The sequence below is a fragment of the Rhamphochromis longiceps genome, linkage group LG3 (genome assembly GCF_057381845.1).
Source record: "Rhamphochromis longiceps isolate RC_006_pf linkage group LG3, R_longiceps_female_GT1.1, whole genome shotgun sequence".
In the NCBI taxonomy this organism is placed as follows: domain Eukaryota; kingdom Metazoa; phylum Chordata; class Actinopteri; order Cichliformes; family Cichlidae; genus Rhamphochromis; species Rhamphochromis longiceps.
In genome coordinates this window covers 15,466,630-15,484,309 of record NC_140559.1, presented here as the reverse complement: position 1 = coordinate 15,484,309, position 17,680 = coordinate 15,466,630, and the positions used below count along the sequence as shown (strand labels likewise).

Below are 17,680 nucleotides of genomic sequence, written 5' to 3'. Positions count from 1 at the left end.
CTTCTGTGTTGTGCCATCAGCACATCTGACAATTTGCATATTAATGATCAAGAAACTGACCTTACAGCCTATTATTTGCCAGTGAATCACATCAGGTTGACATACACCCTGCCATGACGCCAGTCAATCAGAAGTGCCAGCTTGATGCCGCATCTGGGTAAGACCTGATTTCTATAAGACTGGGTCACATAAACCAAACCACAATCGGGCCAGATATGGCATGCCATCACATAAACAGTGCCATCATTGCCAGACCTGGCCCACATCTGGTTGACATAAACCCTGCCATGACCAAAGTCAGCCAGCAATGCCGGCTTGACACCAGATCCGGGCCAGAGCTGTCTGCTATGTGGGTATGTGGCTAGTAAAGTTTAAATAAGCTGCTAATGTGTTAGGAAAATAATAATTAAATAAAGCTTTTATATATATATATATATACACATTTTGATGTGCTATTAAAGTGTTGGCATCCCATGTTTTGAGGGTTAAAAGCTTCATTCAGTGCTATGAATGAATTGAAATATTGCGATTAACCTAGAATGACAGTTTTTGCAACATGCTTACACATCACACTGGTCATGATGATATTTTCTGGACCAAGAGAGTTTGAACAGAATATGCCAATCTTAGAAAATAAATAGAATCAGTAAGATAATATTAATAATCAAGGCTAGGCAAGGGAGGTGTTATCTTTTTCTGTTTCTTATAGGGAAAAGAGAAGATACAAGGCAAGGTCAGACGTGAACGGAGAGAAGACCTGTAGGGAGACTGCCATGTCGCTTCTGGGAGAAGATAGTCATAATAATACTTGCTGTTGCTCGGGTATAAAACTGTACAACCTGATCCAGTGTCATGCTTCGTGTGAATATGGTTGATTTCACTACTTTATCTCATGACTTCAAATCCCCCTGAAGATACTGACAGTGAAGCACGTACATAATACTCCAGCCTTTCAACTCTGAGCTTATTTAGTTCTATTAATACACTGAAATCTCATTTGTGTCATGAAGAAAGTCTTTAATCAAACAGAATTCAAAGATCAGAAACATTTCATATATGGAGTTAAACATGAATCATTGTTTCAACAACATATTTATTGTTGTCATAAACAGACAAGAAGACAACAATAAACTGCTCCTCCCATTCAACACATGTCAGTCCATATCCCAGCAAACTAAATCATCTCCATTTACACATCAAATAGAAACATGAATCACTTGTAATGATTAGAAACTTGATAGAACTTCAAATCTAGTTTGGGGAGTCATTCAGTGAGAAACAGTGAAATGATTTTCCATGTGAAAAGGTGGACAGCAGAAACAGAAAGAAAGAGTGAAACTAAAAGAGAAACAAAGAGCTTTGGAACAACGAGGCAGCAGGAGGACAGCTGCAGTTTAACAGCTTCAACTCACTGACAGGAAACAACATTAGAAACATCATCATCCTCAACTCATCTGCTGCACTGACACTGACACCTTCAACGGACACACCTTCAGTTTATCATCAGTGCTGATGTATGGAAACATCCTGTGAGTGAAAGTGTGTGTGAAGGTGTGTATGTGTGTGTTAGTATCAGGATCAGAGAACGACAGCTTTCCTCTGTTCCAGTCCAGATTCACTCTGATCCTCTGGAACGTCTTCTGTACTGACAGAGTCGTGGATCCAGCTGATGATGACCATGCAAAGTATTTACCTTTATACAACCATATTATCCATAATGCAGACAGTTTGTCTCCCTTCCTCTGCACAGACTCTGCTAACACACCCAGATCCCACCCTGTACTGTCTCCAACTTCAACATCCCAGCTGTGAGTCCCTGAGTTAAAGCCCTCAGAGCCCAGGACAGAGCAGAACAAATCAAACCTCTCTGGATTATCAGGAAGCTGCTGCTTCTCTCCTCCTCGTCTCACACTGGTCAGATCTTCAGACAGGATGAGGTTTGGATGAGCAGTGTTTGGGTCCAGAATGAGAGGAGTGTAGGAGACCATGTCCTTCATGTTGTTCCAGATGTTGAAGGTCAGGTTGCCCAGGTGTTTGGCCTGGTCTATCAGAGCTCCTGAGGGCAGCTGTGGATCATCCAGCAGGGGGCAGCGCTGGACTCTTTCCACTGCAGCCTTGTAGTTGTGCAGGAATGAGACGTCTTCAGCTCTCAGCTCCTCCTCTGTGGCTCTGACTGTGTCTGAAAGAGCTGCTATCTCTCTGCTCAGAGCCTCCATCTTCTCCTCCATCATCCCACTCTTCTGCTCCTCTTCCTCCCTCAGTGCAGCCAGCCTGGCCTCCTCTTCCTCTGCTAGAAACTGGTGAAGCTTCTTAAACTGCTCCTTAATCTGCCTCTCTGTGTGTCGGGCCTGGACCTTAATGTGTTCTGCTGTTTGATCAAACTTCACTTGAACTTCTTCACAAACCTTTAACTTCTTCTTTAAGGGCTCCAGAGTTTCCTGAAGTTCCTTCTTGTGTTGTTGTGCAGCTTCATCGATGGGTCTGAATCTGTGATTGGTGTGTTTTTCTGAGCCACAGCAGACAACACACACTGGCTGCTGATGGTCCAGACAGAAGAGTTTGAGTTTCTCAGAGTGCAGACTGCAGAGAGCCTCTGAAGCTCTCTGATCTCTCTCCTGTAAGAACGACTCACACAGGTTCTTTAAAGCTCGGTTTAAAGGTGGTTCTTCCCTTGAAGATCTTCTTTTACAAATTGGACACTCGTGTGTTATTTGCTCTCTCCACCATCTATTCAGACAGTCTTTACAGAAGCTGTGGCTACATGACAGAAGAACAGGATCTCTGAAGACCTGCTGACAGACCGGACAGCAGAGATCCTCCTCTGATCTGGAAGCCATTGAGTCTGTGAGTGAAGCTGAAAACAGCAGACAGGAAGTACAGTCAGTCCTGGCTCCCCTCCCTCCTCTACCACCTTCACTGAAACTTCCTTTGAGTCGTGTTCTTGCTCAAACTCACATTCAGTGTGTGGAGCGTCAGCAGCTTGAAGCAGCAGTGTTGGAGTTTTCCACTTTTCTCTCCTGTAGCTGGACTCACTCAGAGGAAGCTGCTAGTTTGGTCTGAGCTCAGTCTGATCGTCTGTGCGTCTCTCTTTACTGAGGTTGAATAACATCCTATTTACTGGTTTTTCCCAGGTGTGTCAGGTGATGGGTGGATCTTCATGGCACCTTTCTGTTAAATGTTTCTTTTCACCTGAATCTCAGGTATGTTAATTCCAGTGTTTAACTGTCATCCTTCTTTTACATCAAAGGTATAAAACAGGTTTTGCTCCATTTCAGTTTCACATGTCTCAACATAAAGCCTTTTCTGAAGCTCAGAAAATTGTGACTCAGTTGTGCAGCTGTTTGGCAGATTTTCTTCCAGACTTTTATCTGATTATTTGTCAGGTTCCAGCATTGGTTGTGTAATGTGTGGTGTTCATAATCGTCTCTGGTACATTTGTTGTATGGGCAGTATGTGTTCATTGTTTGATTGTGTAATTACGTGTTACACACTGGCAATGCATGCCGGGAGATGGTAATACAGTGAGTAAAGAGTTGGTCTTACCGCACACAGTGGTCCCGCGTACTTATTCAGATTCAGAGTAAGAATCATACATGGTGTCAGAAGTGCTGTGTGACTTGTAAGACTCCATACATCTGCCGAGTGTGAGGAGAAGGGGAAGGTGGAAACGAAATGCCGAATGACAATGTAGACGATCATCCGAGAGCAGGAGTTAGCACCGCGGCTAGCACCCCCAGCGCTACGTTGAGCATCCAACTACCGAAGCCCTTTGATTTTTCCAAACCACACGAATGGACAAGATGGGTCCGTCGCTTCGAGAGATTCCATCAGGAAAGTAATCTGTCTGCGAGCTCGGAGCAAAATCAAGTGAACACTCTCATATATTGTATGGGAGACGAAGCGGATGACGTCCTGTGCGGACTCGAGTTATGTAGTGATGTAGACCAGTGGGACTATGCTAAAGTGAGAGATAGCTTCCACAACTTTTTCATTGTCAGGAAAAATGTTGTTTATGAGCGCACACGTTTTAATATGCGCAAACAAGAGCCAAATGAGACTGCATTCGTGACTACCTTGCATGCATTAGCAGAGCACTGTAACTACGGACCGCTCCACGATGAGCTGATAAGAGACAGAATAGTAGTGGGCTTGGTCGACACGAGGCTGTCTGAGCGCATGCAGATGGAAAAAGACTTGGACTTGGATAAAGCTATAAATATGGCCAGGCAGTCAGAAGAAATCAAAAAGCAACAGTCAGGTTTGAGAAGTGAAACAAATGTAATGCAAATAAATACGAAAACAGTTGACAGAGTGATACAAAAGCACGACAAAACGAAGTTCAACATGTTCAAAAATAAAACTGTCAAAACACAACAGCAGTATAGCAAGAGACAAAGTAATAAATGCTACAAGTGCGGAGGCTCTCCACAGCCGAAACCTGAGTGCCCAGCGAATGATGCAAAATGTCATTTATGTGGAAAAAAAGGTCACTACCAGCGCGTCTGCAGACAAAGCAAGACAGTGCAAAGTATTGAGGAGGAAGAGGAGCAAGGTTTCTTCCTAGGCTCAGTTTCCAGTGACAGCCAGGCGTGGACAGCCATCATACAAGTGAAAGATGCAAAAATCACTTTCAAACTGGATACTGGAGCAGATGTGACTGTAACAGCTCACTCGGACTTATCAAAGATTTTTGCTAACGAACACAGACCAGTTCTCCAGCAGCCAGAAAAACCTTTGTCAGGCCCTGGAAAAACACCACTGGATGTTGCTGGTTTTACAAAGCTACAGCTCAACTACGGAGCAAAACAGACAACAGAGAAGGTCTATGTTGTAAGAAACCTGAGCACTCCACTGCTAGGCCTGCCCGCCATTACAGTTCTTGGCCTGCTGGTGCGAGTTGACGCGGTTTCAATGGACACTCTGAAGACTACTTACTTGCAATGGTCTAGGGAAAGTGCAGCGGGCCTATCACATTAAACTCAAACCGAACGCTGTGCCATACTCGCTCAAAACTCCGCAAAGGCTTCCTCTGCCTCTAATGGGAAGGGTAAAGGAGGTACTCCAACGAATGGAAGAGCTTGGTGTCATTACCCGAGTTGAGGAACCAACAGATTGGTGTGCCGGCATGGTTGTTGTTCCAAAGAAAAACAGCCCTAGGCTAAGACTTTGCATAGACTTTACCGGACTAAATGAGTATGTGTGCAGGGAAAAATATGTGCTGCCATCGGTTGAACAAAGTCTCGGAATGCTCGCAGGAGCCAAAGTGTTTAGCAAACTGGATGCCAAAATGGGCTTCTGGCAGATTCCCCTGTCCGATGAGTCTGCCAAACTCACCACCTTCATCACACCCTTTGGGCGGTTCCACTTTAACCGCCTACCGTTTGGGATCAACTCATCGCCCGAACACTTTGAGCGCATGATGGTCATCGAGGGTCTCGAAGGAGTGGTGTGTCACATTGATGATGTGTTGGTGTGGGGACGTAACCATCAGGAGCATGATTCCCATCTCCATGCTACACTGCAAAGATTGGAAAAAGCAGGCACAACGCTGAATGCTGAAAAATGCGAGCTCTCCCACAGCAAGGTTGCTTTCTTGGGTCACATCACAGCGGATACAGGAATCAGTCCTGACCCAAAGAAAATGGAGGCAATTATAGAAATGACAGAGCCAACTAATGTGTCAGAGTTGCGCAGTTTTCTGGGTATGGTGAATCAAGTAGGCAAGTTCATCCCCATTTAGCTGAAAAAGACAAAGCCCTGCGAGATCTTCTTTCCAAAAAGAACGCATGGTATTGGGGAACTGACCAAGCGAGAGCTTTCAAAACATTACGAGATGCCCTGACCTCACCCCAAGTGCTCCCAATGTATGACCCCAACAGAGACATTAAAGTATCAGCAGATGCTTCATCCTATGGTCTCGGAGGTGTTCTTTTGCAGCTGTGGAAAGAAGGATGGTGACCAGTGGCGTATGCATCGAGGTCCCTTTCTCCTACAGAACAACGATACGCACAAGTGGAAAAAGAGGCACTGGCGTCTAGATGGGCGTGTGAGCGTTTTCGTGATTTCCTGATTGGTAAACATTTTTGTCTTGAAACGGACCACAAACCTCTCGTTTCCTTACTGGGAGGACAAGCTCTGGATCTCTTGCCACCCAGGATCCAGCGATTCAGAATGAGACTCATGCGTTACTCGTACACTGTGCAGTACGCCCCAGGGAAATCGCTCTGGACAGCAGATACTTTGTCCCGCTCACCTCTGAAAAAACCAATGAACCTGTCAGACAAAGAGCTAATGGAAAGCACAGACATATATGTGGACAGTATTGTAGCAAACATGCCTGTCAGTTCATCATATATGCAAACACTGAAGGAGCAACTGAAAAGCGACAGTGTGTGTGCTCGCGTCATGGACATGTGCACCGAAGGCTGGCCAGAACATGCAAAACAAGAGCCTTTACTGCGAAATTACTGGCCTGACCGAGCCACGCTCACTGTTGAAGACGGCCTTTTGCTAAAAGACACACGGCTTGTTATTCCTTCAGCAATGAGAAACGAGGTACTGGAAAAACTACACGAAGGTGTTGTAAAATGTAAAGCTCGTGCACGCCAAACAGTGTGGTGGCCCGGGCTGAGTCAACAAATTTCTGAGATGGTGCTCAAGTGCAAAACGTGTATTCAAGAAAGACACAACACAATAACAGTGAGCCACTTATGCCAACAGAATATCCTGCCCACCCATGGCAGAGAGTGGGCACAGATCTTTTCGAGCTGGGGGAAAATCTACCTTCTCGCTGTTGACTATCACTCTAGCTTTGTTGAGATTTCTTTGTTAAACAGAACAAAATCAACCGATGCGTCATTACTCACCTGAAATCTTTCTTTGCCCGTCATGGCATCCCAGAGGTCCTCGTGTCTGATAATGGGCCGCAGTATTCAGGTCAAATCTTTACAGACTTCGCAGCAGCGTACGGCTTTAAACACATCACAAGCAGCCCCAAGTTTCCACAAAGTAATGGAGAAGCAGAACTTGCTGTGCAGACTGTAAAAAATCTTCTGAAAAAAGCAGCTGATCCTTATTTAGCTCTTCTTGCCTATAGAGCTACACCACTGCAGTCCGGATACAGCCCCGCAGAGTTTTTAATGGGCAGACGTCTGCGAACCAAACTGCCGATACTTCCATCGCAGCTGGAGCCTACACTGCCGGACGACGCACTGCTCGCTCAAAAGGAAAGGGAGAAGAGGATGATGGACATGGCAAACTTCAACAGGCACCACCGCGCAAAACCTTTATGCAGCCTGTCCCCAGGAGAGCAAGTTTGGGTGACTGATGTCAAAACTACAGGCACTGTTATCCAAAATCACTCTACACCCCGATCATACACAGTGGAGTTACCACAAGGGACTGTGAGGCGTAATTGTGTGCATTTGATTCCTTTAAGTTCACCAGTGCATGAACCTGCTAATGTGCCTGTGTTGCAGAAGCCTCAAACACCCAGTGTGATCCTTGCTACAACTGTTAACACTGATGTGGTCAGAACCAAGTCAGGGAGAGCAATAGTTAAACCTAAAAAGTTAGATCTGTGAGAGAAAAAAAAGTTGTTATATAACTGTGTTACAATAGTTTTGTAGAGCACAGTAAAATAAATCTAAAAAGAGTTGTCAAAAAAAAAGAAGAAGAGAGAGACGGGGAAAAAAAGGAAACAAAAACAAAAGGTCAAAAATGTAATGCAGATTGTTTGCCAGATGTTCTTGTATGGCTTTGAAAAAGAGAGAAAAAAGAAAGAAAAAAAAGAATCAAAAGGTCGAAAGTTCTGTCCTGAGCAAAGTAACATTCTGTTTTTGTTTAAAAGGGGGAGATGTGGTGTTCATAATCGTCTCTGATATATTTGTTGTATGGGCAGTATGTGTTCATTGTTTGATTGTGTAATTACGTGTTACACACTGGCAATGCATGCCGGGAGATGGTAATACAGTGAGTAAAGAGTTGGTCTCACCGCACACAGTGGTCCGCGTACTTATTCAGATTCAGAGTAAGAATCACACATAATGTAGCCGCTCAAACACAGATGGCATTAAGATGGATTCAGTTTGTGGCTACAGATCCAGATGGAATTAGCCCCAGACCTTTGAGGAACTGTGCAGATCAACTCTGTGAGGTTATCACATACATCTTTAACCTTAGTCTCAGTCTGCAGAGGGTCCCCATTCTGTGGAAAACCTCCTGCATTGTGCCGATCCCAAAGACAACACACCCCAACGAGCCGAACCACCTCAGACCTGTTGCCCTGACTTGACACCTGATGAAGGCCATGGAGAGGATCATACTGCACCACCTTCGTTCACTAGTCGGGAGCGATCTAGACCCACTGCAGTTTACCTACCAGCCGAACATCGAGGTGGATGACGCTGTCATCTACCTGCTGCACTGGGCCTTCTCTCAGCTGGAGAGTGCCAGGTGCACTGTGAAAGTCATGTTTTGTTTTGTTGTTTCAATTTTTCCAGTGCCTTCAACACAATGCAGCCCTCAGTGCTAAGTGAGAAGTTGGAGTGGACCATCAGTTGTCCACTGACTATCTTACCAGGAGACCCCAGTATGTGAGGCTGTGAGACTGTGTGTCTGAGGAGGTTTTCTGTAGCACAGGGGCCCAACAAGGAACAGTACTCAATCCTTTCCTCTTCACCCTGTACACTGCGGACTTCAGTTACAACAATGACACTTGCCATCTCCAGAAGTTCTCAGATGACACCGCCACTGTGGGTCGACTTCAGTTACAACAATGACACACTCGGAGGGAAACGGACTGGACTGGAATACGGGGGGGGGGGAAGTCATCAACAGTGTTGGGCAAGTTACTTTGAAAAAGTAATTACTTATAGTTACTAGTTACTTCTTCAAAAAAGTAACTTAGTTAGTTACTGAGTTACAATATTCTAAAAGTAATTATTCACTTGAAAAGTAACTATTGCGTTACTTTAAAAAAAAATTTTTTTAACCCTCTGGGGTCCAGGGTATAATTGATCATTTTAACTACTTTTGATTTTCCCACATTTTACCTTTAAAAACTATTTACTTTGCCTTGTTTGGTCTCATTCTTTTCAGCACAACCTCACATGTCTGAATTTACAGTTATGTTTTAATTTTGACATACTGTATTAACACTATTGATCTAAAATCAGACAAAAAACATAATATCCGACTAGAAAAAATGATATTTTTACTGTAACAACCACAAACATGTTTAATGAATCATATTTAATAACCTTAAATGCAAATATAAATTGTCGATTTTAAAATCCTATGCACAAATTTTGCAAACAACAAAGTTATTTGCATCCATTTACCTTTTTTTTACTTATTTTTTTAAATAACCATTTGAAACTATTTACAGAACAATCAGCTGTTCTGCATTCAGTAAGATGCCACACAAATTATTTGAGTTTCTCCAAAAAAATAATTTCTGTCCACTATGAAGGAGAACATCACAGCCTGATACCTGCAGGTCTGACAGCAGCAGGTGTATCACTCCTGTTTCTACCTGGAGACAGCAGTCGCCTCATTGTTCTGACACACAACACAAAACTACCCACAACACTAAACACTAACTACACAAGACAACACATTAACTACACACTCCAAACACGCTAAACGTCACAAATCTCTCACATCTCAAAACTCGCTCTCTCTCTTTCTGCTGTCTCTCTCTCTCTCGCTCGCTCGCAATCATTCCTAAAACTTCCTCCTCTTCCTAAACAACCAAATCTCCTGTCGCCATATCATTTTTTGATTCGTCGACATGGTGCATTTTTTCACCAACAAGAACATGCTGGATGTGGGGGTCCTTGGCTGGTGTGGTTACATGTGGTCTGCGGTTGTGAGGCCGGTTGGATGTACTGTCAAATTGTCTGAAACGCCTTTGAAGATGGCGTATAGAGAAATGAACATTCATTTCACAGGCAACAGCTCTGGTATACATTCCTGCAGTCAATAACACGCTCCCTCAAAAGCTGTGACATCTGTAGCATTGTGCTGTTTGATCAAACTGCATATTTCAGAGAGATCTTTTATTTTGGGCAGTCTAAGGCACACCTGTGCAATATTCATACTTTCTAATCAGCACATGCCACACCTGTGAGGTTGGATGGATTATCTCAAAAACGAGAAGTTTCCACTAACACAGATTTAGACAGATTTGTGAAGAATATTTAATAGTAAGAGGTCCTTTGTGTATGTAGAAAATGTTTCAGATCTTTAAGTTCAGCTCATGAAAAATGGGAGCAAAAACAAAAGTGTTGAGTTTATATTTTTGTTGAGTGTATAATGTAAACAGAATTAGTCCTGCTGGGCAGTTAATTATATAATTACTTCTTCAAAAAAGTTACTGAGTTTGGCAAACAACAAAGTTTTTTGCAGCTATTTTTTATGAATGCAGCGAAGCCGTTTTTAAATAAACATTTCAAACTATTTACAGAACAATCAACTGTTCTGCATCAAATTTGATGCCACACAAATTATTTGTGCCACTCCGCCGTCACTCCTAAAACTTCCCCCCGTTTCTTAACAACTAGATGCCACGTTGCCATATCATTTTTTGATTGGTCGACATGGTACTTTTTCCACCAATAGGAAAGGCTGGGGTTTTTTGGGTTTTTTGGCGTTGTTTTTGCTCACAGGCTTTCGAGCGTTTTCCTTATAAAACGCCGTTTTTACCGTTTCTCCCGCAGTAAATATAAACAATGACAGTATTCAGGAAGAAAAACAAACATTGCAGATATTTTTATCACAACTCTGGTTTTACGTGGCCGATCAACACAATTTAAAAACTGGTATAAAGTTCACACTTTTCCGTCAATTGTTCCGTCTGTCCTGCTCACATCTCCAATGGTTGTTCACGTTGTCATTAACGTGGCTTCACTCCACATCAGCCGCTTTGCTAAAACACCGGTGTCGGCACATAAGGACGCTGTCATAGCCTGTCAACGACGTTGATTAGCTGCGTATATACGAATATGAATCACATCACTGGCTGGACTATGGGATAAGGTGGCATCGTTCTAATCCCATACGGGAGCAGCCAGTCACTCACTGACTAACACTGCAAAACAGAATTGTTAACGTATTCATTTTAATTTCAATTCAGGTTAATGGTTTTTTTTGTGCGCAATGCAGATTTTCTGTGCGCAGAGACCGTGGCAGCAGTGCGCAATTGCGCACGCGCGCAGCTTAGAGGGAACATTGATTATGAGTATTTCTTTCTCTAATGGTTACATTTTATTTGTAAAGAAGTTTATGAAGTCATTACTAGTTAACGTTAAAGGGATGGTTGGGTCAACAGAGCTCTGACTTTTTGTCAGCCTGGCTACAGTGCTGAAGAGAAACCTGGGATTGTTCTTATTTTCTTCAATCAGTGACAAATAATAAGATGTTCTGGGCCTTTTTTTTTTTATAAAGCAGCAAACGGTGTTTCCAGGCTTAGTGATGATCTTCCAAATTTGTAATACACCATTTCTTCTCCAGCTTATGAGTTATCTGCTTTAAGCTTTTGTTTGAGAGTTATACCAGCGAGACAAGGCTCTCTTGATCTAAGGCTCTCTTTTTCAGAGGAGCTACAGTATACAGTGTAGAGTGTGATTAAAGTGGTGGGTGGGTTCTTTTAGATTTTGAGATTGAGTTTAATAACGGATAATAACTGTTATTGACGGTTAATAACTGTTATTAATAACAAATTAAATGGTGTGGTTTTTTTAGTATCTACATGGCTGTTAAAATCACGCACAACAATTGTTTTATCTGACCCCCTGTAGATGTGTCAGCGAGTGGGACAATTTGGTGTGTGAAAGTTAACATAGCCTACGCTACCTGCGGTTCACTGGCTATAGGCACCTGGCTAAGTACCCATTTTTCAAAGGTGCAAATCCCCAGTTCAATTATCCTGGCCCCCCGCAAATAGCCTGAGAGATGATGAGATGAGATAGCCTTTATTTGTCAGTTGCAGGTCTTTTGCCCACAACCGAGATGACAGACCTTGCCGACCGTACATACAACACACAAACATCACATTGGGGAGACAAGTCAGGCTAGGTAGCAAGGAAAAAACATCGAAATGTGTAACACAGAAGGATAATACAGGAATGCACAGATATCAACACACCATAGCACAATAAACACAGACAAGCAACATGGGAAAGAGTTCCAGTGTGTACATCTGATCTGGGATCGCTGCAATCTTCGACTGCGCCTCCAGCTGACCCGATGTCCACATCATGGGGGAGGTAAGCATTGGAGGTGGCGTTGGATCCGGGGTAGGGAGGGTGATGCATCAGTGAGTGCTTATCAGTATCAGTATATGTATGTGTGTGCGTGTCCATAGTTCAGCTGAGACAGTGTCCTTCGCCCTGCCAGGCTAAGTAAACAGTCTTCCAGCCAACCCAGGTGGCCTTGCATGGAATGGGAAGGAACAGACTCAACACAGTCGTTATCAGGGAGTTTTGTTCAGCTCCGGCCTTGAGCCCACAGTTGGCGCCAAAGGGGGTATCCGCATAAGTGATGTTATTTTTTTACTTTAGTGTGAACAGCTCATATGAATTTCAAAGCAGTTCTACCGTCCAACACTGGTCTCTCAATCTCCCGTTGGAGATCCGCGAGCTTCGCCATACTTTCGTTCTTTGATGTTGTCATTTCTTGTGCTCAAGGAGCCAAATTCTGAGAACTCATGGCAGTGTGCCTCCCCGAGATGTCATCCAATTTTGCACCCAGAGATGTTATTCCGGGCTAGCCCTTCCAAGATGTATCCAGTCTGCAGTCAGAGATCTTATTCTGAGTATTCACAGCAGCCGTAGCCTCTCCAAGATCTTATCCGTGCTGACTCAATGAGCCCATTTTGACAAACTCACGCCTCTTCCCATCATTTCAATCCCAGCGGGCAGCCTTGTGGGGGTTTGAACAGCCGGTTCCGCTTTCTTAATTCTTCGATAAGCCAGGGCCAAGCCAGCTCCAATCAGCCAGAACCCTGTTACCATGGTTCCGAATAGGTAGATATCTTCAGCACTCAGGCTCACCCAAGCCCAAACTTCTCGTTGAGAAAGGGGTGTCAATTGCATTTAGGGACCAGTTGATCCAATCCATAATTCCTCTTTTAGGTTTTAGAGAACAGACTGTGAGAGAGAGTGTACCGAGAATACAAAAAAAAACCATGAGACAAGACAAGGACATAAGCAGGGAAGATAAGGGAGAGGAGAAAAAGTGCCTCCTCCGAGAGCCAAAGAAGATAAAAACAAATAAACATTTATTACTACATTTATTACACTAAAGGAGGCCAAGGAGTAACTAAACATCTGAAATAAAAGAGCAGGAAAGTGCAGAGAAAGAGACAGGTGAAAAGCATGCTGTTAGCAAGTCGGCTATAAGCTATGCTAAACTAGAAAATCCCAAAAGACACAGTGAGTGAATGCTGTGACTATAATTAGTGAATGAATCAACAGAGAGTGTGCTTTGGATAAAACAAGCCAAAATGACACTATGAAATAAGATGTTATCTAAACGCCTAGTATTCCAGATTACCAGTTCTGCCCTGATTGTTTGTATTATTATGTACCTGCTTGTTTTTCAATTGTCTTAATTGTAGCAAAATAACCAAATTTTACCAAATATAAAGGTCCTGCAGTGTCAAAGAGAAGAGTCACACAGAACACTCTAAATAAATGTCTTGATGCTCTGCTCAATCATCCAAATAAGGAAATCCCCAAAATTTGATTCTGTTCATCTGGACGTAGTGTTTTCAGTGGGAGAAACTTTTTAATCACTCATCCAAGTGACGAGGTTTCCCCAACCTTATAAAGAGTACATTTGCATAATGACTGAAACTAGTATCACTGGCAAATAATAGAAGAAGAAGAAAGTGTGTACATTATTGAGCCCCGTGGGGAAATTGCTCTCTGCATTTAACCCATTCACTCAGTGAAGCAGTGGGCAGCCATTGGGCGCCCGGGGAGCAGTGTGTAGGGACGGTACCTTGCTCAGGGGTACCTCAGGGTAGCTGTTAAGGGGAATCGAACCCCCGACCTTCCGATCATGGGGCAACCACTCTACCTACTGAGCTATCCCTGCCCAGGCTGTAAGGTCAGTTTCTTGATCATTGATATGCGAATTGTCGGATGTGCTCATGGCACAACACAGAAGAGCTAACTCGTCAGGCCAGAACTCTGTGGTCTCTTTAGACCTACAGGCCAGTGGACACTCTTTCAATGATGATAATGTACACATCCTGGAAAGGGAGGAACGCTGGTTTAAGCGTGGATGTGTGAGGTCCAAATCATTCACACTTTGTTTTATGTTATACAGAAAATGTATAACAAAAAGTTAATCTAATCTCCTACTGAACTGAAAAGTAGTAGATTGAAATATCTCAGATGTCTGCAGACTCAGATGGTATCAGCCATCAGCCACTTAACTGTTAGTTTGCTTTTGGGTTCTCTCAGCTTCAAGCTGCAGCTTTTCTATTGTATAACAGAGGTGTCCTTCGCTGCTAATTTGGGGAGCATACCAGAGGCAATAAATATTGCAATAAGTTAGAAAAGCAAGTTTAAAGAATGAAGCAATGCTGAAGGTGACCTAGTAGCAGGTGGAAGAGACCAGCTGCAGGTAATGTGGGTAGAGATGACTCAGTTAACTGAAAATACTGGAAACAGGAAAAAATCTAGTTCACTAGAAACTCACAGCATTACAAGGAATTCATGGAATAAAATATAATGTTCCTCATATAACTCTACAGGAGCGCACAGACCTCAGACCTCACTCTAGACCAGGGGTGGGCAATCTCAGTCCACGAGGGCCGGTGTCCCTGCAGGTTTTAGATATGTCCTCGAACCAACACAGCTGATTGAAATGGCTAAATTAGCTCCTCAACAGGTCCTGAAGTTCTCCAGAGGCCTGGTAACGAACTAATCATGTGATTCAGGTGTGTTGACCCAAGGTGAGATCTAAAACCTGCAGGGACACCGGCCCTTGTGGACTGAGATTGCCCACCCCTGCTCTAGACGAATCCTCTTTTATATACTGCCATGAGGTTTTACTTGGACACAAAGATGTTTATAAATGTGTCTTTTTAAACTTTCTGTAGCAGCTTCTCTGTATATGTATTGTTTGATTACGTTTTGAATGTGTTTTAATATGTAAGTGTGAAACAAATACAGTGGGGCAAAAAAGTATTTAGTCAGCCACCGATTGTGCAAGTTCCCCCACTTAAAATGATGACAGAGGTCAGTAATTTGCACCAGAGGTACACTTCAACTGTGAGAGACAGAATGTGAAAAAAAAATCCATGAATTCACATGGTAGGATTTGTAAAGAATTTATTCGTAAATCAGGGTGGAAAATAAGTATTTGGTCACCTCAAACATGGAAAATCTCTGGCTCTCACAGACCTGTAACGTCTTCTGTAAGAAGCTTTTCTGTCCCCCACTCGTTACCTGTATGAATGGCACCTGTTTGAACTCATCATCTGTATAAAAGACACCTGTCCACAGCCTCAAACAGTCAGACTCCAAACTCCGCCATGGCCAAGACCAAACAGCTTTCGAAGGACACCAGGAAAAGTATTGTAGACCTGCACCAGACTGGGAAGAGTGAATCTACAATAGGCAAGCAGCTTGGTGTGAAAAAATCAACTGTGGGAGCAATCATCAGAAAATGGAAGACATACAAGACCACTGATAATCTCCCACGATCTGGGGCTCCACGCAAGATCTCATCCCGTGGGGTCAAAATGATCATGAGAACGGTGAGCAAAGATCCCAGAACCACACGGGGGGACCTGGTGAATGACCTGCAGAGAGCTGGGACCAAAGTAACAAAGGTCACCATCAGTAACACACTACAACGGCAGGGAATCAAATCCCGCAGTGCCAGACGTGTTCCGCTGCTGAAGCCAGTGCATGTCCAGGCAGAATGTCATGTGGTCAGATGAAACCAAAGTAGAACTTTTTGGTATAAACTCAACTCGTCGTGTTTGGAGGAAGAAGAATACTGAGTTACATCCCAAGAACACCATACCTACTGTGAAAGTTGAAAGTCCGTATTGCTCAGCGACAGCCCCAAACCATCACTGCTCTCGAGAAGATCTGCATGGAGGAATGGGCCAAAATGCCAGCTACTGTGTGTGCAAACCTGGTAAAGACCTATAGTAAACGTTTGACCTCTGTTATTGCCAACAAAGGTTATGTTACAAAGTATTGAGTTGTGTTTTTGTTATTGACCAAATACTTATTTTCCACCCTGATTTACGAATAAATTCTTTACAAATCCTACCATGTGGATTCATGGATTTTTTTTTTTTTTTCACATTCTGTCTCTCACAGTTGAAGTGTACCTCTGGTGCAAATTACTGACCTCTGTCATCATTTTAGGTGGGGGAACTTGTACAATCGGTGGCTGACTAAATACTTTTTTGCCCCACTGTATTTAAAACAGCTCTTTTGCCAATAACAACACTGGTCGATAGCATGTTCAAACTAAGTACTACGGTCAGACTAATTGAACTGTGAGAATTAAAAGCTTTTGTTTTCATTGTCCAAAAGTTGATTCTGTTCATCTGGACGTAGCGTTTTGTGGTTTACAGTTTATAAAACTGTTTATAAGATTTGGGGAAACCTGCAGTCAGCTGAGACTGAAGAAGTCACTTGGATGAGTGACGAAACTTTTCTCCCACAAAACGCTACGTTATGCTATGTCCAGATGAACCGAATCAACTTTTGGAGATTTACTTACCTGGATGATCGAGAATGCATCAAGATGTTTGTTTTCATTGCTTTTCAGTGTCTGTTGGTTATTTATTTGAAGCTGGTCCACATGCATGAAAATCCTTCAGTGAATGATTTTAGAATTTTGGCTTCCACCACGTTCACCTAAAATCACCTCTGGTGATGTTCATAGCATGTGTGATTAAATCATGGTTTATTTACACAGAAATGCATATAATGTTCGTTATTGTATAGCAGCCTTCAGTATTATCATGAGTTATTATTATTTACTTCAGGTACACTGGGATAAGTAATCCAAGGAGAGGATTTTATTTTGTTCATAGAAATCCTAAACAAGGAGGACAAAATGAGTGATCGTATCACTATTTTTCAGGAAAATATGAGAAAATAAAAAGTAATTAATTTTATAGGCTATTGATTGAGTGGGGCAAATGACTGCTTCTGAAGTTTCAATCCCAGGGTGATCTTCTACAGTCAACAATAATTTATTCACAAAGAATCAAAATTCTGGCAAGAGAAGCAAACTAACAGCTCAACAGCAGATTAACAGCAGAACTGAGGAAGGAGCGAGTGTCAGGTCTGACATGTTCACACGTGTTCCTCTCTGTAAACTGTGAGGCAATTCAAATCAGTGAAAGGAGCCTGAAGGAGGAAATTCGTATGATGTAAGGTACAACACATACACTGATAGAATTTACTATCAGTTTACTGCGCACGGGGTTCTGAGGATTAAAACTCAGGTGGCGTGCCAGATTTATCTAGAGGAGAGCTGCATGTTCCACCCTAGATACTTGAATGACACTAACATGGGTTGATCAATAGCTGCGTTTTTACAGTGGTATTCATGTTGGTCATTACAGATTCAATATCCAATCCAACTTTATTTATAAAGCACCTAATAAAACACAATGGAAAGAAATGTGATG

At 42.9% G+C, this 17,680-nt stretch overlaps 1 protein-coding gene across 1 annotated transcript; it reads right to left on the bottom strand.

The window, feature by feature from the left end:
* Positions 1–1,445: 1,445 nt before the first annotated feature.
* Positions 1,446–2,837, bottom strand: LOC146673098 (nuclear factor 7, brain-like). The gene has a single exon (XM_085402241.1). The coding sequence runs from the start codon at positions 2,835–2,837 to the stop codon at positions 1,446–1,448; it is 1,392 nt and encodes a 463-aa protein (XP_085258367.1).
* Between the last annotated feature and the right edge of the window lie 14,843 nt (positions 2,838–17,680).